Genomic DNA, 27,041 nt, shown 5'->3' on the forward strand with positions numbered 1-27,041 from the left:
ATTATATTAGACTACAATATTGGAAAAACTATTTTACTTTTTCATGTTACATTCTGAACGTATCAGAATGTCGAAAAATAATCATTTTTTAATAAGCTTGTGTTGCATGTTGCTTAGATTGTGACTTCAAAAAATATATTTTCATTTATTAGACTACAATATTGGAAAAACTATTTTAATTTTTCATGTTACATTCTGAACGCATCAGAATGTCGAAAAAAAATATTTCTTAGAAGAAAACTTGGCATGTTGTTTAGACTGTGACTTCATAAAAGTATTTTTAGTTTCACTAACTAAACATTGAAATTAAAAGAAAATTCTGTTGCTTTCGTCATGTCACAGTCTCGATTTATCGAATAAAGTTTTTCTCAATTAAAGTAAAGCGAACGTGAAACTTAGACTGTGACACCAAATAAGAAATTTCCACTTTTAACCTCGAAAAATTAAAATTTTTGGAAAATACAGAACGTCGAAAAAAAGTAAAATTTGAATAAATTTGGGCGGCATATTGTTTAGACTGTGATTCGGAAAAAGTATAGTTTCAATTTTCAGACTAAAAATTAAAATTTTTTCTAATAGTTCTTTTACTTTTGTCATGTCACAGACTAAACGCATCAAAATGTCGAAAAATAATCATTTTTCAATAAACTTGGGCTGCATGTTGCTTAGATTGTGACTTCAAAAAAAATATTTTAATTTTATTAGACTACAATATTGGAAAAACCATTTTACTTTTTCATGTTACATTCTGAACGCATCAGAATGTCGAAAAAAATATTTTTTAGAAAACTTGTTATGTTGCTTAGGCTGTGACTTGATAAAAGTATTTTCAATTTCAATAAGTAAACATTGAAATTTTAGATCACAGTCTAAACGCATCAGAATGTCGAAAACAATTTTTTTTAGAAAACTTGGCATGCTGTTTAGACTGTGACTTGATAAAAGTATTTTTAGTTTCACTAACTAAACATTGAAATTTAAAAAAAATTCTTTTGCTTTCGTCTTGTCACAGTCTCGATTTATCGAATAAAGTTTTTCGCAATCAAAGTAAAGCGGACGTGAAACTTCGACTGTGACTCCAAATTAGAAATTTCCACTCTTAACCTCGAAAAATTGAAATTTTTGAAAAATTTAGAATGTCGAAAAAAAATAAAATTTAAATACATTTGTGCGGTATTTTGTTTAGACTGTGACTCGGAAAAAGTATAGTTCAATTTTCAGACGAAAAATTAAAATTTTGGAACAGTTCTTTTACTTTTGTCATGTCACAGTCTAAACGCATCAAAATGTCGAAAAATGATGATTTTTCAATAAACTTGGGCTGCATGTTGCTTAGATTGTGACTTCAAAAAAATATTTTCAATTATTCGACTACAATATTGGAAAAATCATTTTTACATTCTGAACGCATCAGAATAGCGAAAAAAATATATTTTTTAAAAAACTTGGCATGTTGCTTAGACTGTGACTTAATAAAAGTATTTTCAGTTTCACTAACTAAACATTGAAATTAAATAAAATTCTTTTACTTTTGTTATGTCACAGTCTAAACGCATCAAAGTGTCGAAAAATGATCATTTTCAATAAACTTGGGCTGCCTGTTGCTTAGATTGTGACTTAAAAAAAATATTTTCAATTATTAGACTTCAATTTTAGTTTTTCATGCTACATTCTAAACGCATCAGAAAGTCAAAAAAAAAATTTTTTTAGGAAACTTGTTATGTTGCTTAGACTGTGACTTGATAAAAGTATTTTCAATTTCAATAAGTAAACATTGAAATTTTAGATCACAGTCTAAACGCATCAGAATGTCGAAAATTAATCATTTTTCAATAATCTTTAGACTGTGACTCGGAAAAGTATAGTTTCAATTTTCAGATTAAAAATTAAAATTTTGGAACAGTTCTTTTACTTTTGTCATGTCACAGTCTAAGCGCGTCAAAATGTCGAAAAATAATCATTTTTCAATAAACTTGTGCTGCATGTTGCTTAGACTGTGACTTAAGAAAAGTATTTTCAATTTCACTAACTAAACATTAAAGTTTAAAAAAAATTCTTTTACTTTTGTTATGTCACAGTTTAAACGCGTCAAAATGTCGAAAAATAATCATTTTTCACTAAACTTGTGCTGCATGTTGCTTAGACTGTGACTTAAGAAAAGTATTTTCAATTTCACTAACTAAACATTGAAATTAAAAAAAAAATCTTTTGCTTTCGTCATGTCACAGTCTCGGTTTATCGAATAAAATTTTTCTCAATTAAAGTAAAGCGGACGTGAAACATAGACTGTGACTCCAAATAAGGAATTTCCACCTTTAACCTCAAAAAAAAAAATTTTTGGATAATTCGTTATTTCACAGTCTAAACACATATATTTACTGATAAATTAATTTTCTTACTTAAAAGTCGGACAGATACGACATTTAGACTGTGACGTATACGTTTTCAATAACTTCCAACCTCAAAAAACCAATAAGATGCTGATTGAACTTAACCTAATCATTTGACAAGAATATAATTGCCTTTTTTATATATAAATCACTTAACACACTAAAACGTCCCAAAATCCCATTAAACGTCAAACACTAACGCTCGATTATAACTATCGCGATTTTTCCAATAGTGTTGCTCGGTTTTTTTTGTAGATTTCCTGATGTGGTTAAAACGTCATCACAAAAAACCCTAAAGCACAATCGATAACAGCACTGTGGTTAATTAACCGGAATTAATTAATTAAACAAACGAAACGCCCCTTGACCGGTAATCCAAAACTCATTACCGGATCATTTTTCATTCCACCCGGAAGCATTCGTAACGTGCCCTTAGGGCAACCATCTATCTATCCTCCCTCTAATTACCAGTTATATGTGCTCAAAAGTCACATTCTTTTAAGGGATTTATTTTTAGTGAAACAAGCTTACCTTCCTTTGAGTTTATTTTGAACCTTACCTGACCCCTTGAGCATGGGTGAAAAAATATGAATTTTATCCGGAATATTTGAGTAACCCCGTATAATAATATTATCAGATAATAATGTGCGAGACAATTACGCCCTTTCCTCACTAACAACTAAGTAATAATAAACAAAACAGTAGAAGTGAAAAAAGAGGCTTAAATGCCACCGGCCTCCCTTCAAATGTTAACCACCCCGCCACCCTCGCAAATCCACGAAGGGTTCGCCACCATACGGAGACCGAGGGTGGGGAGGCCCCGGAAACCTCCCCGGCCTCCCTCTTTGGCCAGTGTACCCGAAGACATCCGTGGGTATCAAGATGATCTGCTGAAGAGACAAATCGGATGTTACACCACCCTGGGACGTACCAAGAACGCGTTGAATGGCGATAGTCTGGAGGATTTTAGGGAGTTCAAGAGGAAAATCGGGGGGTTGAATCTTAACGGTGGGCCGTCGTCGCCTATTGGTGATCCCAGTATACCGTGGTGGGAGTTGGCCACCAAGAACAGCAGGTACAGATCTTGTCCGCAGTTGGACACCCAAACGGTTAGTATCTGACCTCTGGTGGGTTTCACTGGTCATTTTTTCAACAGGGTTTTGAGAGGTATCAAATTCGAGGTTCGTTCGTTGTTTTTTTCTTGTTTGTGATGAAACAAACGAACTTCAACTCGGAACAATTAATGAATAAAACTGTTGTGTTAACGTTTAGAATTTGAAAACGGCAACGTGCTATTGTTTTCGAAGGGTCGTTGCTGCCTTGGGGTTAAAGGGCGCACCTTTAAAAGTAATTTCCATTAAAAAGGGATTAGGTTATGGGGATTAATGCCCCCTCTGTCCCTGTAGAGATGGGCGTGGTTTGATGGACAGGGGGGCCTAGTATGCTTTCTCTTGTTTCTAGTGAAAAGATGAGTGGAAGAGAGAAAACATATTTGAATTTTTCTTTTAAACTTGTCAAAGTTTAGCAGATAAGAGACGTAATTGTCTTTTGTCTTTAAACGTCATGAGAAATGAGTGAGATAAAGATAAAAAAATTTTATATGAGTACGACAGAAACCAAAGAATGTTAAAAAAAATTAATTGTAAAAATATGTTTTTTATTTAAATAATAAATGAACTATTTATAATTGCCTTTGAAAGTTGATCTTAAATTATTGCAGAATAAAGTTCATGCAAAAACCCAAATATCTCAAGAACTATTGAAAATAATCAAATAAAACAAAAAGCATTTGAATAACCAATAATCACTGTATAATTCTTCTATAGGTCCCGAATAATTTCATCTAGACATTTTCTAGTTATCGAGGTTTTCATGGAAATAGTGACAGTTATTGACTTAACCTCACAAAAACGCAAATATCTCCAGAACTACTGAATATAATCAAATAAAATAAAAAGCATTTGATTAACCAAAAATCACTGTATAATTCTTTTATAGGTCCCCAATCATTTTATCAAGAAGTTTTCTATTTATCGAGGTTTTTATGGAAATAGTGACAGTCACTATATCCATTGACTTAGCCTCACAAAAACCCAAATATCTTCAAAACTACTAAAGATAATGAAATGAAACAAAAAGAATTTGACTAATCAATAGTCATTTTACAATTCCCCTTCAGGTCCAGATATTCAGGTTTTTTTTTTTTTGGAAATACTGATTCTAATTGACTTAACTTCACACAAATCCAAATGGTAACCGACATTGATCTACCCTCATAAAAACCCAAATATCTCCAAAACTACTAAAGAAAATCAAGTGAAACAAATAGCATTTGATTAATCAATAATCAGTCTACAATGCTTCTTTAGGTCCCAAATCATTTCATCCAGAAATTTTTCAGTTATCCAGGTTTTTCTGGAAATAGTGACTGACATTGTATTTCCCTCATAAAAACCCAAATTGAAACAAAAAACACTTGATTAATCATTCTACAATTTTCTTCAGGCCCTATTTAATTTAGAAGTTTTCCAGTTATCCAGGTTCTTCTGGACATGTTACTAATAACTTAAAAGAGTACGTTAAGTGTGACTCGCCTATGCTAGAAATAACATTTACTTTTTTAAGCATTTAATTTTCAGGATGCAAATCTTTTTTTGCCAAATAGTACTGTGGTACTTCCTGATTAATTCCGGGGCACCCTGTACACGTTATGCAAGGATTGCATGAGATAAGACTCTCACTTGTTTGATGCTGTCAAGGTGCTGTAAAGCACGTGGGTAGAACATTGTAGTACTACTATGGAACTGTTTATAATAATTCTCGTTTTGGTACCCTTGAACCACATTTTATTTGGAAGAAAATATGGTGATCTAGATTAAGGAACTCGTTGGTTCCGGTCATTGTTAGCTTAACAAAAAAAAAAAAAAAAAAACAACGACCTGCTGATGTCAATCATTATATAACACTCATAAAACGTGGTACTGAATGGGCTTCTGATGATCCGAAACTGGTTCTGGTGTCTTCTTTGAATTAACATGAGCGTGTGATTGTGTCGAAATCGTTATGAAAAAAAAGCGATTAGTTGAATTTTAAATGGGCTTGTTATTTTCACAAAAATCTCGATAACTCGGAAACTTCTGGATGAAAATGGTTTAGGGCCTAAAGAAAAATTGTACAATAATTATGGATTAAACAAATGCTTTTCATTTCATTAAATCATCTTTAGTAGCCTTGAAGATATTTGGGTTTTTGCGAGGTTAAGGCGACCATTTGCATGGAGGCACAATTATTCAGGAACTATTATTCAAACAACAGAGAACGCTCTAGTGCAGTTACCGTGTTAAAAAAAAAAGGATGGAAAATATGAACTTTTGCTTATAAGAAAATTCTTCTTTAGTACGAATAATTCACATTCTTGTCACGTCCTTTAGCTGCATCATAAAACCGAATAAAATAACAAACAACAACAATTGGCCCAACCCCAAACGACAATCAAATGTATGCGCAATTTACTAAATTGCTTTTCAGGTAATTCCGCTGAATAATAACTACAGGCTGACGTCATACGGGGCGAAGCGAAAAAGTGCAATTATTATTGTACTACTGACCGCTCCTAAACTCCTAATTTTATGTTGTACATACAGGGAGTGTCCCTATAATACATCCATCTATGTATTATATGATTTTTCAATTATGAGTTGTATTACATTGCCCTGGTCCTTCCAGCCGGAAACTTAAGGGAATTTGATAGTTTATTAGACAGTACAACACCCCATATCGGTTTGCCCCTATATGTACCTTTCAAACTGGTTTGGGGTGCGGTAATGAGGTCCTTAGATTAATAAAATGAGTCGTGCAAAGCAAACAGTTTTTCTGCATTGCATGCACGTATTAGGTAAATAAATAAATCGCATTTTATTTAATAGTAATCTACTTACAGGAAAATCAAAAATGTAGTAAGATCAATTTTTATACCAATTTTTTTGGTTTTCACTCAATCTCAAAATAAAGCCCACTGATTTTGATGCAGAAAGTGTTCTTTTTAAAATATGATCAACAAAATTAAATGTTTTATCAAACGTAACGCCCAAATATTAGATTAGTCAGGCAAGTTCTCTGAATTTATTTTTATCTGAAAAAATAGCTTGAGGCTTTTTAAGCTTTCCAGAAGGTCGTTTATAAACAGTATAAAAAAAAGCAATAAATTCCAAATTTGAACGTGGCGGAACTCCTGGTTTTATACGATATTCTGATGATCAAGCAAATACGATTTTATAAGTTTAAGCACCCCTTCCGAGAACCCTAACTATTCTAATTTATATAACAGTATATACAAATCGATCTGATCAAATGCCGTCTGAAAATCCATATAGATTATATCTACTTAATCCCTGCAGCTTAAGTTAGTAACACATATCTTTATCATCTTCTTTCCATAAATCCGTGTTGGTCCAAAGAGATAAGCGTGTAAATTTTACTTGTGTGTAAATTTGACCATAAATACGAATTTCAAAAAAATCAGACAGAATCTAAATAGGCCGATAGTTACGTAAGCAGTTTCTATCCCTTTTCTTAATTTTTGATGAAACACGCGTAGCAGTTTTTTAACGGTTCGGAAAGCTACTAGAGGCAATGGCTAAGTTAAATATATAGCAAAGAGGCGTAGGAAAGGCTCCTATGCAATCCTCAACAACAAAACTGGGTATTTGAATAATCTCAATTTCTTCAATATTTTGTAAATTTTGAGTTGCTTAGAGATACTAGGTTATGTGGTATTACATTCAGGAGAGCCATTTATGAAAAGAAAACACTTTCTTATTATTTTTTTTCAAAGAATAATATTAGAATGGTGAGATGCGGTAGAATGCCAAATAATGAACTTTGACACTCTTTTTACCATAAAAACCTGTCTGAGACCCAGAAATCATTGATGATCGCAATGAATTGATGGTTCATGTCTGTGATCGGTTCAATTACGTACGAAAAGTGACATTTCAAGAGGATTCAAAGCATATTAGAGAGGTGAAATGCGATAGAATCCACATTATGGACTATTATGGAAATAACAAGTATTTATTAAATAGCTATTAAAATTAACTCAACTCTTTGAGTTATGGCATTTTCTCAAATTTTATGAGAAAAAAAATGTTTTTTTTTTCCAAAAATATTTTTATCTTAAAATTTTGTACAAATATTCAAGAACGCTGAAATAGGCGTCCAACCAAATTGTTCAGAGAATATGTGTACACATTTTCAAAATTGTATTTGGTCAACTTTTTGAATTATCGACATTGTTACAAAATCTAATGATAAATTAAGAGATTCGTATTGCAATACATGTTCAGGCAACAAGAACTGAAGACAAACTCCCAGTAAGTGGAAAACAAACTTGCGTTGTTGAAGAAAAACTGCGAATTTAAAAAGTGCTTTTTAAACATTTCCAAATTTTTATTTGCCTCCTGAAGAGGATGCAGCCGTATGAGAAAAACTAGTAAAATTCATAGAACAAATCGGTATTTTAGAAAATCCTTTTTTTGTTTGAATAAAAGGCCAAAATTCGGAACTATCCCTACTTAGATTTTCTTTAGTACATTGAATGTAGCTTTTCTATGCCAAGCCGATGTTAGGATTTTAAGTGTTGCGCAACAATAGTAGAATCAGGTTTACTTTTTTTTGACTTCTAAATGTTATATGCCTTGTATAATTCATTCTCTGTCCTCTTATATTAAGACTTTTTGGTCTTATTTCAGGCCCACGTGGTTTCCGCCTTCGAGCAAAGCCTTACCTCGATGACCCAGCGGTTGCAGCATCTCACCTCGACCTCAGAGAAAAAGGTAAAAACAACTGATCCGCTCAATGCCCTCCTTAGACCCTCGGATATGTTTTTCTAAACGTTTCCATAAATCATTTATTCCAGGACAGCGAACTCCAAGAGCTCCGACAAGCGATGGAGTCCCTGCGGGCGCAATCGATCCAGGCGGGAATCGGATCGGGTCTAGCGCGTCAACCGAGTTCCGATAGCGTATCAAGTCTCTCGTCCGCCTGCTCCCTGGACAAACAAGAGAAGAAAAAGAAGAAGGGCTGGCTACGGAGCAGTTTCACCAAAGCGTTCAGCCGAAACGCCAAAGTGACCAAAGTCCAGTCGAGTCATAGCGAGGGTGAGAACGAGCGACAACACAGTCCCCCGCCTCCCGCCCCGATCGATCAGGGCCAAGAGGTGGTGGAGCTACAGAAGCAATTGAGAGAGAAGGATATGGTGTTGACGGATATCCGATTGGAGGCGCTCAGTTCCGCTCATCAATTAGAGAGTTTGAAGGTTGGCTGGTTTGTGGATTTATAATTATGGGTGTTCTTTGATGCCGGGTTTTTTGTAGGACACCGTGATGAAAATGCGCAGCGAGATGCTCAGTTTGAAGCAGAACAACGAGAGGTTGCAAAGGATGGTGAGCGGCACGGGGAGTATTCCCTGCGGGGAGCTTACGACCGAGGCCAGATCGAATTCGTCTTTGGACGCTCTCAGTGATCTCATTCCGACCGATGAGCCGACGACCGAGGTGGAAAACGATGGGAAACGAGTCGCTATTTCGGTGTATTTGGGGCAACCGCAGGGGTTCGATAGGTACTGTGATAATGTACCACCTAGATTAGCCACATAGGTTATAATTTATAATTCTTATACAAAACAACCCAAGCAACATCGGATGGATCGGATAATAAACGTTAAAAACGATCTATATATATATATATATATATATATATATATATATATACAGGTTTTCTTATTCCCTTTATAAACTTATTTTGTATAAACATATGTATACGTATAGATGATATACGTATATAGAAGATCCCATAAATAATAGTAAATAATTTAACAGCAGATTTATTTATTTTTTTTAAAAATGAGTTTCCTAGTCCGAAAGTCAAAGATATTCAAGATACAGGGTTATAAACAACTGGAGGTCATATCATATAAATGTTACATATAAATACAACATTTATAAACACGTTTTGCATACGTTTTTAAAATCCAGTTTTTTGACTGTTGTTAAATTTAATCGAAATTCTAAAGAACATATTGGTCGTTGCTCATAATAAGCTCTTAAAGTCGAACCAAGCATAAAATTTACTATTGAAATTAACGTATATAGCCAAAAACGGATTAATATAAACCTATAGCACAGCATAAAGAAACCAGCAGTCTCACTCCGCTCGAAAATGTAAGCGAACTAATAGCATCCTTAGCCATGCCGCAGCCATGTTCTCCGGATGCCGAGCTCACTGTTTATCGAACTGTGTTCATAGGTGTATCGCCTAGTTCAGCGCCGTACTTAGTGACTATTTTGATAGCGTTTTTTATAAAAACTTTTGTATTAAAACAGAGGTATGTCAAAAATTAAATAAATTAATAAATTAATGAAGCAAAATAATTGACTTTGAAGTTTTTAATAGCTGCAAATTTGGCTGTATGGCTTAAATAACATAATTAAGCATCAATTAAAGTTGCAGCAATGTAATATTTTTTTTTTGGATTTTTAAGGACATTATTTATATTTCTGCCATTTTAACAGTGTTGCCATATTTAAAAGAGTTGCAAAATTGTATACTTTTACTTTAGTTGGTACTTAATAATATAACAAAAATTCGCAGATGTTAGAATTGTTTTGAATTGTTGCCAACTATTTGTCTTTATTTATTGGCCTAAGAGTTTCTATTTGTTTTGATATATTACTTTATTTGTATAATTAGTTATCCTTAAACTACTATGTAGTCAGGTGTTAATCTAAAAGCGTTACTATACAGGGTGTTAATTAAGTATGTACCATAAATTATTTAACAGGCGATTGTTTGAGTAATTTTAAGACAAAAAGTTCATATGAACATAGGTCCGCAAGTTCTCTGGCGGTGTTATTTATAACATTAAGGAGCTAATTTACCCCTAACATGATTAAATTTATTAGGTCCAGTGTAATCTCGAACGGGACCTGAAGAAATATTTGTGGCAAAAAAATTGGGGCACCTCAATTTTGTGCCATTTTTAATGTTATTTGATTTACTCAAATACAAATACAACTTTTTCGTATCTCGCTTATTTTTCGAGAAAAAAAAAGTCCACCTAATTGCATATCCCTGGATCACACAAGGAATTTGGGGAAAAGTTTCATTTGGAATTTATTATTAACTAAGCAAGATACGAAAAAAATTCAAGAGACAGAAAAGTTTTATTTGTATAATCCACAGAACATAATAAAAATTGCACAAAAGTCAGTGGCATATATTTTAGTTGTTGTTAAATTTTAACACCCTGTATATTGAGAACGAAGAATTTCTGGACATATATTTATATGAACTTTTTGTTTTAAAATTACTCAAAGAATGGTCTCTTAAATTTATGGTACATACCTAATTAACTTCCTGCACGTATTATTCTATATCGTTGTTGTTAGATGTAGAAATGCGATGTTTATTTTTGTTTAAATATTTTGTTAATGTATGAACTTTATTTATATTAAAAAATCAATATTTGTACTATGTAGGTATTTTTATTTTACAAGATAATAACATCTAAAGCGAGTGTCAGCGGCATCCCTACTATAAGCAAAAATGCCTCGCCTGCGTTAGTACACATGCACCGAACTCGCTTATTCAAGCCAATGTATTTTTATTGAAGTGCGACTGCTGGTTTCTTTATGCTGTGCCTATAGGGACTATGTGCTTCAGATAAACGTTAAAAACCGTATATTTATTCTAATAATAATAAACGCCTAAGAGGAACTGGAAAAAATCGTATAATATGCATATATCATAAATTTCGTTAAAAAACTAATATGAAAAACGCATATTATTTATACGTAAAGTACGTTTGATTAACATATATATATATATATACTTACCCGTGTTTCTTTGGAACGGAAATGTACTGCTAAAGTTTGGGTGTTCTGCACCTCAAGGGATTGTCTGGTATATTTAAATTTTTTAGGAAATAATTGGCTTATTCTTAAAAGGGATTTAATCAAAGAAACTTCTTGTTATTTGATAACATAATTTCTGAACCACCAAAAATTAGTTCATAATTATTTCACGATGAATTTTGTTTAATATCCATAATTTTAGGTACTATCTTGAAAACTACGGTTATGACGGTAAAGGATCCTCCCAAAACAATTCCGCTGAAATAGCGATAGCGTACACGAACATCGGAGCGTCCACCGGTTGGGGCCAATTAGACAACAGCGTACGAAGGGCGTTTAAGCAATACGTTGCCAGATTGGATCCCGGGGGTGGTTTAGGGTTGGGCAGCGACTCGATAGCCAGTTATAAGTTGGGTGAGGCGGAAAGGAAACCGGATACTGGCCCGCCGGACCTTTTGCCGGTCGGTTATGCCGTGGGGAGAGTTACGGCAGTACATGTGGTAAGTATAATCAAAGTCTATATAGCTTGGGTATAATAAATTGTGAGACGATTGCGTTGAATATGCATCAATTTTTTCCTCTTGTGAAGGTTCTTCAGCCAGTGGCGGCGTTGGCGTTTGAAGCGTTGATTCCTAAAGGGGTGGCGCAAAGGTTGGTGTCCTTATTGTCGGAGCACCGGCGGTTGGTGTTATGTGGTGCTCCTGGAACTGGTAAAACCCATTTGGCAACGCGGCTCGCAGAGTTCCACGCGCAGAGTTTAGGGAGGGATCCGCAGGAGGCCGTGGCCACTTTCAAGTGAGTTTGAGGGTTGAGGTTAAGTGGAGTGGCGAAACAATGTGGAATTTATCGTCTTAGATTCATGCCTCTATCTGTCATAGGAAAGAGTTATTAGCGATTTTGGGAAGTAGTGTTTTGATTCATGTCTCTATTTTTAATAATAAAAAAGTTATTAACAATTTTGGAAAACATCCACAACCTAAAAACGACAAAAAACTGAAACTTTAATTTTCCTTCAAAAGTATTGGTTTTTCAAAATTTCTTATTTTAATCGAAAATGTTCTCTGCACGTGGGTGTATATATCAGTTTTTGATTCATATCTTTATCTCTAATAGTGAAAAAGTTATTAACAATTTTGGAAAGTATCCAAAACCTCAATAATGATAGAAATTTAATTTTTCTTTTCCTTCAAAAACTAATGGTTTTTCAATTCAAAACAAAACCTAATAACAATATTAGGAAAAGAAGTTATGAGCCTTTTACTTGTATTGATTCAAAAATGATTAATTGCGATGCTGTGGGATGTTCAAAGGATTAACCCTGTGAGTAACAACCCTTCACTTGATTCTGTCTAGTAGGTGGAGAGGATAAATAATTAAAAAACCCTTTGACTCATTGTCATTCCTTCTATTCAAAAAAAGCTCTTATATTCCTTTAAGGAAAAAAGTGGCATATTCCAGGATCTTAGATTCCTTTTAAAGTCGCCTTGAGTCCAAAATTTCACCCGAGCCTCCTTTTTCCACGTCTTTCTTCCATCCAATACTAAGGCACTCAGCACTGTGATATTTACCAAAAAATCCTTACTTATCAAAGATGTATTCTCTTATTTCGCCAAAAATATTTTTAAATTCTATGTTTTTTAGACTGATAACTGAAAATTAAATAATAGTCGTGATTACTGTACTTACATTAAAATACAATCATTTATATCTGGTTAAGCCTTTAAAATATTTAATAAATTGCTATTTTTCAAACGTGTTAATTTCCAGTCTGCTTAAAAAACGCGATTATACAGATTTCTGAAGTTTCCACTATTTATAGGCCAATAACACTAACCAACAATCTTTCTAAATTAAGTATATGACAACTAGATTAAACGAGTTTCTCAAGAAAAAATAATTTCAAAGCAGCAATAAGGATTTAAATATAATTGCAGTGCAGAATCCGTTTACGAAACTTTAAAGGAGGGAAATCTGTATAAGCATATTTTTGGATTTAAGTGAATCATTTGACAACATTGAAATTAGAGGTACTATATAAATAGGCTGTTTGAGTTCTATCTAAGTCGTAGAATTCAAAGAGAAAACTTAATAATACCTTAAGTGAATCTTATCTGGTAGTGTTAGTGTTTGTGACTTGCTAAATTTGTTGGCTGTCGAACAAGAAGAAATTTGCTTTCTTTTTTGGTTTACTTGCTACTATTCTTCAAACACAATAAAAAAAATGTAACAATAACATAGATAATAAAATATTAAGTTTTTAGAATAATTTTTGGTTAGTAGATTATACAATAAGTATGCACGCACATAATTGTATTCATAGTGCACCTATGCGCAATCTACTATATTGTATCCCATATTTGAATTTAACTGTTTCAGTGTGGACAACAAATCGGCCAAAGAATTACGCCAGTACCTGCAGCACCTGTCCGAGCAAGCGGCCTCCGGGGACAACAGCGTCCTGCCGTGCGTAGTCGTCCTGGACAATTTACACAAGGCGGGCCCCCTAGCGGACGCATTAGGCAGCTTACCCAGAAACTTACCCTGCTTACTGGGAACGATGGCGCAGAGCGCCTGTTCCGCCACCAGTTTACAACTGCAACACGGATTTCGGTATGACAAAATGTGAAAAACTTCCACTTAATTTTTTTTTTTAATTGTTCGGGTTTTTAGGTGGGTATTGGTGGCCCCCCATATGGAACCGGCCAGGGGCCTGTTGGGGCGCGTGCTCCGAAGACGTTTGGCCGCCCTGGAACTGGAACAGGGACCGCAGCCGGAATTGGCCGCCATTTTAGGATGGTTGCCGAGGGTGTGGCAGCATTTAAACGCCTTCTTGGAGACGCATAGTAGTGGGGATGTGGCCATTGGACCCAGATTGTTCCTCAGTAAGTCAACTTTCATGTCTCTCAACCTGCATCCTATAGTGTTTTTTATTAACTCGCAATTAAGAGCATGAACTAACCGTACCGATTAACCTTTAGTATACGGGATCTTAAAGTATGGTTGTGTAATAGGATTACTATACAGTGAACGGCAAAAATTTTTAAATTCATAAAAACAGCAATTTTTAAAACCGCGTATGTTAGAAACAGTTGAATAAAAGTATGACATCAAAATCATTTTGTAAAGAATCCAAAAATGTAAACACAACCCTGTCTGTGATTACATTTTTGGATTCTTAGACTTTGTCTAGCTAAGGAAAGGTACAGCACGTGTTGTTCGGCTCGGTTTCGCAGTAAATTTGTTTACGCCGCTGCCAAAGCAACGGTATCGATCGCCTTGATTTGCATATAAACAGTGCCGTTGCGTTAATTCTTATATTTGTGTTCTGTGCCTTTAAATTAAATTAAAAAAGCGCGCTACTGTCACTAATCGCGCGTTATTAGGGGACAAAACTTGGCGCAGCTTTGAAACAGATGGTGTACCTTTCCTTAGCTAGACAAACTCTAAAATAAGAAACTTGGTATTAATCACGGCTACATGAGACACCCTGTATACAAAATTTTTGTTAAAAAAAATGCGCAATCAAATATATTAACCGACATGTGCAAGCGTTTTTTCGAAACACATCCTCATTTATTTTTTATTGAATTTGTTCCATATTTTTGCCGTTTACTCTATAGTAACTTCCTATATATTAGCCCAACCAGTTTATTTATGCCTGCGATCAGTCAGGAACTCTTCATCGTTAAAGGATATGCACATGCGTGATTCATAACCGGTTCGGAATTTATTTCAACCGCTACCGATCCACGGACTGTCAGCATCTAAATTTGTTTGGGTTAGTATAGGTTATGATTTCCGATTGTTTTATTTAGGAAAGATTTGAAGCAGAGAAATTGCTAAGGAATACCGTAATAAATTTTAATGCAGTTATTTTTTCTGAGGCTCCTTCCTGTTGTTTATAATATGGGGATTCAGGAAATCGATTTGCCAGTTCATTCGTCAGTGCTGAGCTCATTCGAAAATGTTGTAAAAAATCGTCAAATTGTGAAAGAATGTTTTCAAAATATCCAACTTTTTTTGGGAACTTCTGTAACTTCTAAGAGGTTCTCCAAGTCCTCATCACTATAACATAAATGATCAGTCATGGTAATTTTATCATGGACAACTAATCTAAAACAAAATCGATTTAATTATAACAGGAAGTGTTAGTTAAGCAACAAACTACTCGTAAAAATAATAAAAAACAGTAGGACAAGTAAATAAGTCAACATACATAGATACGTTTATGTCATAAAAAATCTACTGCGCAAATCTAGAACTCAAAATTCTAGTCTAATGAAGGATCGATTGAACTATTTACAGATTGATCCTGAACAAGTAACAAAACATCCGCGAACGGCAGGATTTCGAACTAGAAGTTCAGGTCTAGTAACCGCGAACGCTCTTTTTAACAATGCGGATGCGAAGTAATTCTGAACTTGTCCAGCACTCTCACCGCGAACAAAGCTAATATTAACAGAGAGCCGGAGGGTTTCAAGTTCCATTAAATCAAAAGTTAATTTTTGACAACGAATATCTCTCTGTTAATACCAGTTTTAGAAAAAGATAATCTAGGTTTATTATATAGTTATTGATGTAAGTTATGAGAAATAATTTCATAAAAGGTTTAATCCCTGCAGAATTTTTAATTAAATTTGTTAATGAATTCAAAACTTAAATTAAATTAATAATTTATTCTCAATATTATTTCTCTTTTAGCTTTTATAAAAGAGTTTCGTGAGGGTAAAAAATCCATTTTAAAAATTGATAAAAAAACTAAATTTTTCCGTTAGACTTCTTAAATGTTTTGCCCAAATCATTAGCTTCTTCCAAAAATGAATAAGGAAAATTTGTGGAAAGTAAAATCTTAATATGATGCAGTGGGTTTATAAAAAATTGTATGTTAAAATGGGTCTAAGGGGGGTTTTCGATTTTATTTATTTTAGGTAGACAAATCATATTTGCATTTTAGTTATTTAACCACTGCATCATTTATTGACTTGTTTGGGTAGTGTATGAACTAGTTTTTATGAGATCGTTTGATAATTTAGAAATATGAACACAACAAATAGGCATGAATATAGCAGTCGATAAACTAATGATGTGTTCTTGCCAATGCCTACAAGGTCATTAATAAAAAAAAAACATTTATATTTGATGGCAAAGAAACTCTTAGTTGCGAAAAGCCATTTTACCTAATTTGTTTGTGTATTATTTTTGATTTAACTGTTCCGTCAACAAATTTACTTTTTTTGACAGTAAAGCATATATTGATTGATTGAATCTTTGTTCACCAATTTACAAGAATAGTTAGTGAGAGAATTTAAAAATTCCAGGTTGTCCGTTGGAACTAGACGCAGCGCGTGCTTGGTTCGCCGACGTATGGAACTACTCCCTGGCCCCGTACCTTCGAGAGGCGGCCCGCGAAGGTTTACAACTGTACGGGCGTAGGGCCTCCTGGAACGACCCGGCACAATTTATCCTGGACAGTTACCCTTGGCCGGGAGCACCTCCTCAAGGATTAACCACCATCACCGCGAAAGACGTGGGACTGGAAAACAACCCGAACGCTCAAGCGGAAAGTGACGGAGATCCGCTCTTAAATATGCTGATGCGGCTTCAAGAAGCCGCGAATTATTCGAGTCCACACTCGAACGACTCGGACTGTAACAGTTTAGACTCGAATATGACGCACGGGAGCAGTAACGTGGGCACGGAGAGTGTCTCGTAGCATATGCGGGACAGGGAAAGTTTTACGCTTGATTAGGAGATTGAAGCCTTAGGTGCTCGGTTTTTGTAAGAAATGGGGGATAAATTGTAACGGAATCCTGGATTAATGCATTGTTTACGCAAGGTACTACTTAATGGTCATTAAAAATTGTTCTCAAGTAACTTGGATCATAATTCCACTTCTAGTGCTCAGATCAACTTTATGACTATTTTAAAAGTTTCTTTGGAATGTTCTTAAGCTACTACCGAAAAAATCACGAAAATTCATGAATGGGAATAATTTTTATACAAATTTTTGTAAATCATGTCCAAGAGGAAAAACAGTCTCAGGTAACATGGATCATAACTTCACTTCTAGCGCCCAGCACGTCTTGATTTTTACTTTAAAATTCTCTTTGGAATGCTCTTAAACTTAATTAAAAAAATCACGAAAATCCATGCGTTAGAATAAAATGTATCCACGTTTTTTTAAATCACGTCACTTTTGGTGCTCAGATCAGATGTTGAAGCCTCCTCCAAACAGTTCAGGCATATTAACAAATTTGATATCACGGTTCTAGAAGCAATATTTCAATTGTTTTCAAGCATCTGAAGCTATCTGCGTGAAAAATAATTTCGATATTAGATCAGACAAAAAAAAATTTTTTTTTTTTAAAACACAGTAGGTACTTCAACTGCCTCAAATAATGTACTATTTAAAATCAGTCTAAATGTTTAGTGAGTCTTTGTTGTCATTAAGTGACTCCCTCCCGTTTATATCTTCTTACTAACAATAGAGTTATAGTATTTACAATAGAGTAGTTAAGAAAGCTCAGGTCTTTATTTGGTTATAACGAACTGTCGAGTTTACGCATTAAAGGCTCAAATATTAAGGGATTTCTAACAAGGTTTCTCTTAATCTCAAAATGAGATCTTTAGAGTAAAAGTTTTGTAAATGGGTCATGTAACTAACATCCTATTCTTGTAAGGGACAAAAAATTCATTGCTGCAAGAATCTTTACTGTGTGCCAACGTCCCTTGAGTTTAAAAAAAGTTCTATTTTCTCGACAATCCTATTGTGTTTGACTTATTTTTGAAATATCTTGTTTATTATGTGGTTTAGGCAAAAAAGTATAGAAGCTTTTTTGTCGGTCATTAAAATCTACATCTTTTTTGTCTTTACTGAATTTTTATTATTTCTAATGATCAGGGGCGTTTTTTTTTGAAAATTCCCTCAGGATCAGTGGGTTTTAAAACCGCATTTCTCGGTAAAAACCGACAATTTGTGGTCAACATGAATATTATAATTAATTTACATTAAAAGGGATTGTTTTAAATGGTAGCAGTTTTTGATTCATGCTTCTATTTTTAAATAATGAAAATGTGTTCAATAACTTTGAAAATAGTCTAAGTGTAAAAAGGAAATTTTAATTTTTTTCAAAATCTATTGATTTGTTCGGAATTTTTGTTCTAATCAAAAATGTACTCTGTGGGTGGGTGTATAAAGTGATTTTCTTTAATTCTTGTATCTTTTTCTAATAGTAAAAAAGTTATCAAGAATTTTGATAAACAACTAAATGCACCATTTCCTAATAAAACCTAACAATTTTTCAAAATCCTTATCTTTGTTCCGAATGTTTAAATAATTTAACTCACCCAGGAAACATCCTGTATACATTCCAATTTATTGTAACCAGTTTTACCGTCTAATATCGGCCTAAATTTTAACATAAAAGCCATTAAAGGCACACATTTATCGTTTATATATTTTTATTTATTCAGAGCATTAGAAAAGCTAATACACATAACGTATTACTTTTATGTGTTACGCGAACATTTATTTGATTATTGTATTCATCCAGGATTTTCGCATGAAAGTTTTTATATGCGCTGCAGTCAGTGTGAACACAGATTTCAAACGTTCCCTTATGGATCATTAAGACTTCCACCCTTAATCAAGGAAAAAAATCCTTTTTTCACGGTCAATTCACATCGAACGACCTAAAAAAACCGATAAACAAAAACACAATCGTTTCACGTAGATTTAAGTACCACCCGACTATAACCAAGTGCTTCACTTTTATACCTTTGCGGTTTCGTTTTTTAAGACGCAGTACGAAAATGAATTATGAGAAATATTACTGCACACCAGGGATTTCATTAATTGTTCCTGAGGAAGTCATTGAGCGAAAACACTTATAAAGACAATTAATGGACCACCCTACTATATTGTGCTGTTTGTTTGTTGTATAACTTATCAAGTAAAGAATGAATGTTGCTGTATAAACAAGCGGTATTTAAAAAACTACCGTATATAATGTACCTATAACAAAATAATAAAAAAAACTATATTTTGAGACAAGTGTATTTGTGTAACAGCTTTTTATACGCGCCCTTTTTGTGCAATTATTCTAACCTAAGATATTGTTAAGGTTTTGTCTCTCTCTTGGGTAGAACAATATTTGCCTTGTTAGACAAGGATAAGAACTGTACGCTACGCAGTTTTCGTTTTTTTTTTTTAATTATTTGTCTGTGTTTATGAGTATTTCTGGTCAAAATAACCCGATAAGTATTTAATGTAAATAATTTAATTTAAAAAGAAATATCCCTTGTTTATAACGTTTATTTGTACCGCGATAATATAGTAATTTTATACAAATTGTAATATAAAAACTACCAATAAATTATTTATCTTGATTGTGTTAAGTATTATTTTAATAAATCCTTATCACGTAGAGGATTTATGTTTATTGTGAGGTTTATTTCAATAAAGGTCGGAATGTTCTTTCTTTGGGTTGGCCGGAATGCTTGGAGTCTAGGCAATTTCTCATCTTATTCCAGGCATTTTACTACTTGTAATATTGATTCTTGTGTTTTATCAGGCGCTCTTTTCAATGAATTTTTTTAAATCGTCAATTTTCTACATCACATTCCTGGAATAAATTTAAGGTTTTATCCCTTAAACATAAAGTTCATGTCAATGTTTTCTTAACAACAAAACTTGTCTATTGGGTTTATTGTAAGACAAGGATAAAAAGTGTATACTATGTAGTATTTATAGTCAAAACAGTCTTTTAATAACGATAATGCACTCAAAAAGGAATCTTGCTTATAATTTTTATATTTACCTAATTTTATAGATAAAAACTGGCATTTGATTGAAATAAAACACTTAACTGAAATGACGTCTCCTATATTACATATAAGTAACGCTCAAGGCCATGCAATCGATATTGAGTTAAACAAAAAAAAAGTAAATTGTAGATATTCATGATGTAAAAAGAGAAATATTTACATAAACTATATTTACATTGTATAAATAAAAATCGGTTGCCTCAATATACCGCTTTCAGGGACAATTTATACCTAAACCTAATTTGAAACTATTTCACGCGATTGTAATAAAGTTAAAAAAAAAAGAACGAGTATACGATTTTTGTAGATAAGACAATTCAATCTTCGGGCAGAAGATTCGTTTTTTTCCTTTTGATTTATTCTTTGTGTTGGTCTTCCTCTTCTTCCTCCCAGTCGTCCATTAGTTTTGTAACGTTTTCAGTAGCTGAAAGTGGATAAAGTTGCATTTTAAATAAAAATTGGCATGGCATGTTGTTGTGTTGAGATAGTGACGGATGAGTTATAATAAGGGAAGTTTGCGTGTCAGGGTCATCCGGTATATATAGAGTGTTAACAATTTTCTTTTTTTTTACATAGACTAGGATTTTTAAAGTAAATTCTCAATTTTCCATGATTTTTAGGCTTTTTTGAGTAACTCATGTTTGTATTCCAGGCTTTCAATGTCATTTTTCATGACTGCCAAAGGAATCACATATATCCATGTCTTTTCAAAATTTGTATGTAATTTTCCATTTTATTCCAGAAATGAAATGAACATTAATTTTAAGTCCCGGCAGTTAAGGGAAAATATTGCCATTTTTTCAGGAACTTTTATAGTAATTTCACATTTTGTTCAAGGAAATTAAAATAACGTTTGACATTTTCTTCGGATTTTTAAAGTGACTTCATTTTATTTCAGGTCAAATTCTGACCTAACTGTACAAAAAGTTCCTTACTTCCAAAACTGTGGCTTGGATTTTTTCAATTTAAAACAACATTTGTAAAGAATTGATTTCTGAGCATCAGGCTTTCTATTTCATAAGAGGACATTCATTAGTTTTTGAGATATTCAGCTAGAAAGTAAATGCTCACGTTGAAGGACAAATATGATCTCTGAACCTTACTGCACAAAAAGTCTTTTTGTTCTGAAACTGTGGCTTGGATTTTTTGAATTTAAAAGAACATTTCTAAATAATTGATTTCTGAATATCAGGCTTTTTATTTCATGAGAAACATCCAATAATTTTTGAAATATTCCGATTCAAAGCGAGTGCTCAGAGCAGAGGTATTGTCTTTCCTAACGCACTCGCTAAAAACGAGTAACATTTTTGCGCCTATTCCGGTGCGTTCACGTAAAATACAAATTTTAAAACATCCAATGTTTAAGGTTTTCACTTCAATTTTTTTAATCCATGGAATTTTTTGATTTATTCCAGAAACTTCGTTTAGCGTTTTCTCGAACATTAGAAGCGATTTTCCCTTTCACTCCAAGTGAAATTTTGGGTATAAAGCAAAGTTACAATCCCTGCAAAAAGCCTAAAAATCGGGAAAGGATTTTGTCATTCCCGGCACATTCGCCAAAAAATTACCACCATTCCTAAAATCTATCCGGTGTTACCTACACTGTACTCACCATTATTCTCATTCGGTTCACGTTCCTCTTGAACCTCCTCCTCATCCTCCTGATTCTCAGGATTTTGGCTCGCCTGACTGTCAGTGTCGTCCCAATCCTCCAGAATCTCCTTATTTAAGTCCTTATTCGTTTTCTGCCCGGCACTGTGCTGCGACTCATCGGTGAAATCCTCGAAAGCAGTTGGAGCGTTCACTTCCGGATGTTGCTGTTCTTCCGGTTTGGCGCATTCTTGAGGTTGAGGTTCCTCCGAGGGAGTTTGAACGGTCGGTTGCGTTTCCACGGTTTCTTCGGGGGCGTAAGTGGATCGATCGACCTCGTCAAGGCTCTCCTGCGGGTGGTTCTGAAGGATTGTTCCGTCCACTTCCATGGGTTCTACGGATGCTGTTTGCTGACTGACCACTTCTTCGTCCTCGTGTGGTATTTCCACCTCTTCCGATTGGCATTTGGGAGATACTGGAGGGATGTCTACGGGTTGCGAGGCGTTTTCACAACTCTCCTCTTCTGTCACTCGTTTTTCCTCTTCTGTTGCGCCTGTTTCCGTATTTTCCTTCATTTAAAAAGAAAGAGTTTAACATTCATGAATAAACACCCAGGGTCCATTGACTAACTCATGCACTAACCTACCTGTTCTGCGGAAGTTACTACTTCCGAGGGTTCTTCAGCGTTGGGTATTTGGTTCTCGTCTACTTCCATGGGTTCTTCTTGTTCTTGCTGCATTACGGTGGAATCGGTGGTGTCCGGAGGCGTGTTTTTGCCCTCAGCAGCAGAAAATTCTTCGGGGTGGTTTTCTGACTGCGTTTCTGGCTGTTGTACTTGCTCATTTGTGGAAGGCGCAAATTCGTTGTCTAAATCAAGAATTTTTTTGGTTAGATTTAAGAAGTTTAGGGAAGAGTTTGAGCATAAGCAGTGGTTTAGTTTTAAGGAAGGGCATAGTTTTGATTACTTGCTTTTTTCAATTTTTATGTTGGATTTGACCTGATTCTTTGAATTCCAGAGATCTGAAAATGTTTTAAATTTGATAGGTTTTATGAAATGCTTTTTCATTTTATTACAGAAAATCGGTACCTGCCCCGAATTTTACATATTTTTTTCAGGGATTTAAACAATTTTTAAGCTTTACTATGTCTATCAGGAATTTTAAACAAATTTTAAGATTTTCGATGCTTTTTAAAGCGAATTCTTATTTTGTTCCAGATATTCAAATTATTTGTCACATTTTTCAGGTATTTAAACAATGTTTCATCGTTTTCAATAGAAAACATAGATAAGTCTATGAATAACTTGAATTTTTTTTTTAGTTTTAACACACCAGGCTCTTGAAGCAAATTAAAGTCATTTTATTCCACATATTTAAAACAGATGTGTATGTTTTCTAGACTTGTGAAGTTCCTGTTTATCTTTTGTAAAGAATTTTTTATGTTATCCAATGGATGCGGATTTTTCAATTTATTCGAGGCATCATTATTTCAAAGTGATTTGAAACACTTTTGATGTCCAGTTATTTAAAACAATTTTTTAGGTTTTCCCGGGTTTTACGTAGTAATTTTCCATTAATTCAAACAAGTTTTTCGATTTGAATCCGGAAATTGAGTAAATTTTTTTCATATATTCCAGGATTTTGACTTTTAGGGATTTAAGACAATGTCATGTTTTTTATCATTTCTTTGTATTCATTTTTAAAATTTAAGCCTGTTCCATGATTTGCAGGGATTAAAAAAAGCATTTCCAGGATTCTTGGAGTCATTTGCCTTAGAATTACAGGACAGTCTCAATATATGTTCATATTTTTTAAATATTTTTGTGATATATGCTTAGATTTCGACTTCCGGGGATTTAAAGTAATTTTACAGAAAATTTGAGCATATTTATCGATTTTCGAAGATTTGAAAAAAATCATGTTTCCAGGATTCTTCAAGAAATTTTCCCTTTAATTCCAGTGTATTTCCATTACATTTTCAGGCTTTTTAAAAAAAAATTTGGTCTGATTTCAGGAATTTGAAGTATTGCTTTATCTCCAGGTATTTAAAACTATTTTTTTAGACGTTTTTGAATTTTTTTTTCAGTTTATTTCAGGAACCTGGAAGTCAAGGATTTGAAGACAAATTCTGGAATATTTTTCTGATGTATTCCAGGAATTTGACTTCCGGGGAGTTAGAACGGAAGTCCGGGGTTTAAATAAATTTTTCATGTTTTCCCGGTTTTTTTTTGTAGTAATTTTCCTGAAATTTAAGCCAGTTTCTTGACTATCGGGAATTTGAAATAACATAATGTTTTTCAGGATTTCAGGATTCTTGGAGACATTTTGCCATTAATTGCAGGACATTTTCAATAAATGTTCATATTTTTCAGAATAATGACTTCCGGGGACTTATTAGAAGAATTATTCAAAATTTCGAGCATATTCCTCGATTTCCGATGATTTGAAAAAAATCGTTTCCAGAATTTCTTGGAACAATTTTTCCTTTAATTCCAGAGCATTTCCATTAAGTTTTTTTACTTTTCGGCCTTTCATGGTAACTTTTAGCATTATATAGGAATTTGCAGTAATACTTGGTCTTACAGGTATTTAGAAAACAAAAAAATCGTATTTTTCAGGTATTTTGATTTTTCTTTGGTTTATTCCAGGATTTTGATTTCCCGCGATGCGAAGCAATTTTTCAGAAATACGAGCCTATAATTTTCTCTCTAATTCCAGGGCAATTCTATTAAATTTTCTTACTTTTCAGGCTCTCTAGAGTAATTTTTAATCTTATTACAGGAATTTAAAGTGATATTTGAAATAACTTTCCAACTTTTTTAAAATAATGTTTTCGCTTTACTCCACAAATTTATGCGTCAGGGATTTAAAGAAAAATTTAAATTTTTTCCAGGATGCTTGGACTAGTTTCCTATTTTATTCTAGACAGAGAGCGTTCACCATTTCAGAGTAAATTCTCATAAATGCCTGTTTTTTTGATATTTCTCAGCAATTTCCCTGTCCTTTTTTTTTCTGTCCTTCAAAGGTTTAGAAACGTTCTCCGAGCCTTTTCAATCCCAACATTCAACTTTCTTTGAACACATTCTAATTAAATAATAATTAAAGAGTCCTTGGAAGATTTTGATCTACCTTTTTCCTTTAAAGGAGTATCCACCGTAGTAGCATCTCCACCCCCGGTGCCCTCAATTTCTTTCCTAATCAAATCGATCGATTCTATAGGCGACTCGATCGCTTGCGTGGTCGTGGTGTTATCGACGATTATCTGACCGGCCGTAGTGGTAATCGAGGCTCCGTTTCTTATTTCCAGCATCCCGTCAGAATTAACTAGAAGATTTCCCTACGGAAAAAATAAACCATCATCAAATCCCCTAGGGAAAAGTGTGTTCAACTCACTTGTGAGGTGATAAATTGACCCTGTTGTCCCTCCACCGGGTGACTATAAAGCACTACGATATTGGAATTCTCGCCGCCTTGTCCTTGATTTTGTTCGTCTTCGGGATAATCGTGGTCGGTGAGGACCATCACCAGTTCGTCGGTGGAGTTTAGGTCACCGCCGGCAGCGGCAGCCGCCGCCTGTAATATACCTAAAAGAAAAAAAAAAATGCTACTTAGGTACTAAGAAAGCCAATACCGTATTAGTTATAAACTAAAAAAGTAGTAAAACAAGCGGATATTGGAATTAATGTCACAATAGGACGATCAACAAAAAAAAAAAGGAAGAATATCCTCAATTGCGGTATAGACAATAACAAATATACAGTCGGAAATGCAATGTAAACTCGACGAAAACTATAGCGTCGATAGGTCAAAAGTGCTATAACACCGGGTCAAACTGATTGCTGCAAGTGAAAATGAATATGCGAATAGTGAAATTATTGGGAAAATTTGAGCAACAATAACTTTAGTTGAAGGTTACTTTGTAAAACAAAGATTCACGTGGATAGAACAATGAAAAAATCAATATTAGTTGGAGCCGAAATTGTCCGGTATTTAACGGAAATCACTTTGGGTATCCTGGAAAACATTTCACTTGCATGGAACACGCAACAGAGTATCCCAAAAATCTTCAAAAACCTAGAAAACACATAAAATAGTACTCACTCACTGAAAAGTAGAAAAAATTATGTCAGATTTCTGCGAGATATAAAAAATTACTCTAAGCTTAGAAAACTTAAAAAAAAAAAACGAAAAACTACCGGGAAAACTAATAAAAATGTTGGAAAGTATGAAGAGTCATAGAAAATAAAAATTAAATTCTGGGAATAATATCGAAAAACAGCCCTACAAATACTGGAAAAGAAGAAAACCTGTGGGCTACTAACCAGATGTTAAATGAGGGCCTCAAATTCCTGGAATAAAATATATACAATGTTTTCCCCAGTTTTTTTTTACAGTAATTTTCCAAAAATTTAAGATTGTTCCTTAATTACCGGGTATTTGAAAAGAATCTATGTTTTCCAGGGTTGTTGAAGCCCTTTTTACTTTAATTCTAGGCATTATCCATCAATTTTCAGGCTTTTTTGACGTTATTTCAGGAATTTGTAGTAATATTTCGACTTCATGTTTTACAAAATTGGGTGCAAATATTTTAAGAGCGTATAGTTAAAGTCAAAATAGGACTTTTTTCCTATAAACATGTGTCCTAAAACGCATCCATTCAGAGCTACAGCCCTCTCAAATTTGCTTTAAGAAAATAGATTATTTAAAACACTAACTATAGTTATGCATTAAATCTTTTGAAAATTTTCAAGTCTCAGTTTTTTGGGTTCTCTTGACATTTTTCGTCCCAAAAAAACGGTCAAAACTCAGATTCATGGGAGCTTTTACCCTTATGATGGCCCATATCTTATGTTACCGATAAGAATTTTGAAAATCTGAGACACCGTCTAGTTGGCCATAAAAAAAAACCTAAAATTAGCGGTCACAGCCTACTTCGTTTTTTCTAATTGGATAGTTTGATCTGGCTTAATAATGCTCCCCTTTTGTTTAACAGCGACTTTCTGGAAAACGGTTAATTGTATCGAAAAAATGCAAATAACTAAAATTTAAGAGTTTCATGGCTAACAAGAAGATGTTGCTAGATTTTTAAGTTTATTATTGCAAACTTAAGATAGGGGCCATCAGAAGGGTAAGCCCTCCTGAATCTTTCCTTAAAATTGGATTTACACCATTTTCGTCACAGAACACTCAAAAAACGGGTCTTTTCAGGAGATTTGACACATAACTGTAGTCATGGTCCCAAATAATCGATTTTCTTCAAGCAATTTGCGCGGGCTGTAGCTCTGAGGGGGTAAATTTTAGGACACATGTTCCTAGAAAAACAG

General features: G+C 33.9%; 2 protein-coding genes across 10 annotated transcripts in view; one reads left to right on the forward strand and one right to left on the reverse strand.

The window, feature by feature from the left end:
• Positions 1 to 19,690, forward strand: part of LOC126741642 (protein sickie-like) — a 146,172-nt gene extending 126,482 nt beyond the window's left edge. For all 5 annotated transcript variants that reach the window (XM_050448165.1, XM_050448167.1, XM_050448166.1 and 2 more), the window contains 8 exons: positions 8,141 to 8,224; positions 8,308 to 8,706; positions 8,765 to 9,009; positions 11,505 to 11,802; positions 11,892 to 12,097; positions 13,679 to 13,912; positions 13,973 to 14,184; positions 16,621 to 19,690. In XM_050448165.1, the coding sequence (XP_050304122.1) occupies positions 8,141 to 8,224; positions 8,308 to 8,706; positions 8,765 to 9,009; positions 11,505 to 11,802; positions 11,892 to 12,097; positions 13,679 to 13,912; positions 13,973 to 14,184; positions 16,621 to 17,015 (2,073 nt within the window). In that variant the 3' untranslated portion in view covers positions 17,016 to 19,690. The remainder of the gene's footprint in view (positions 1 to 8,140; positions 8,225 to 8,307; positions 8,707 to 8,764; positions 9,010 to 11,504; positions 11,803 to 11,891; positions 12,098 to 13,678; positions 13,913 to 13,972; positions 14,185 to 16,620) is intronic.
• Positions 19,691 to 20,170: 480 nt separating this feature from the next.
• Positions 20,171 to 27,041, reverse strand: part of LOC126741643 (centrosome-associated zinc finger protein CP190) — a 29,242-nt gene continuing 22,371 nt past the window's right edge. For all 5 annotated transcript variants that reach the window (XM_050448174.1, XM_050448172.1, XM_050448171.1 and 2 more), the window contains exons 14-18: positions 25,111 to 25,301; positions 24,847 to 25,054; positions 22,365 to 22,585; positions 21,741 to 22,287; positions 20,171 to 20,552 (exon numbers count right to left, since the gene is read on the reverse strand). In XM_050448174.1, coding sequence (XP_050304131.1) covers positions 20,485 to 20,552; positions 21,741 to 22,287; positions 22,365 to 22,585; positions 24,847 to 25,054; positions 25,111 to 25,301 — 1,235 coding nt within the window. In that variant the 3' untranslated portion in view covers positions 20,171 to 20,484. The remainder of the gene's footprint in view (positions 20,553 to 21,740; positions 22,288 to 22,364; positions 22,586 to 24,846; positions 25,055 to 25,110; positions 25,302 to 27,041) is intronic.

The sequence above is a fragment of the Anthonomus grandis genome, chromosome 10, assembly GCF_022605725.1.
Source record: "Anthonomus grandis grandis chromosome 10, icAntGran1.3, whole genome shotgun sequence".
In the NCBI taxonomy this organism is placed as follows: domain Eukaryota; kingdom Metazoa; phylum Arthropoda; class Insecta; order Coleoptera; family Curculionidae; genus Anthonomus; species Anthonomus grandis.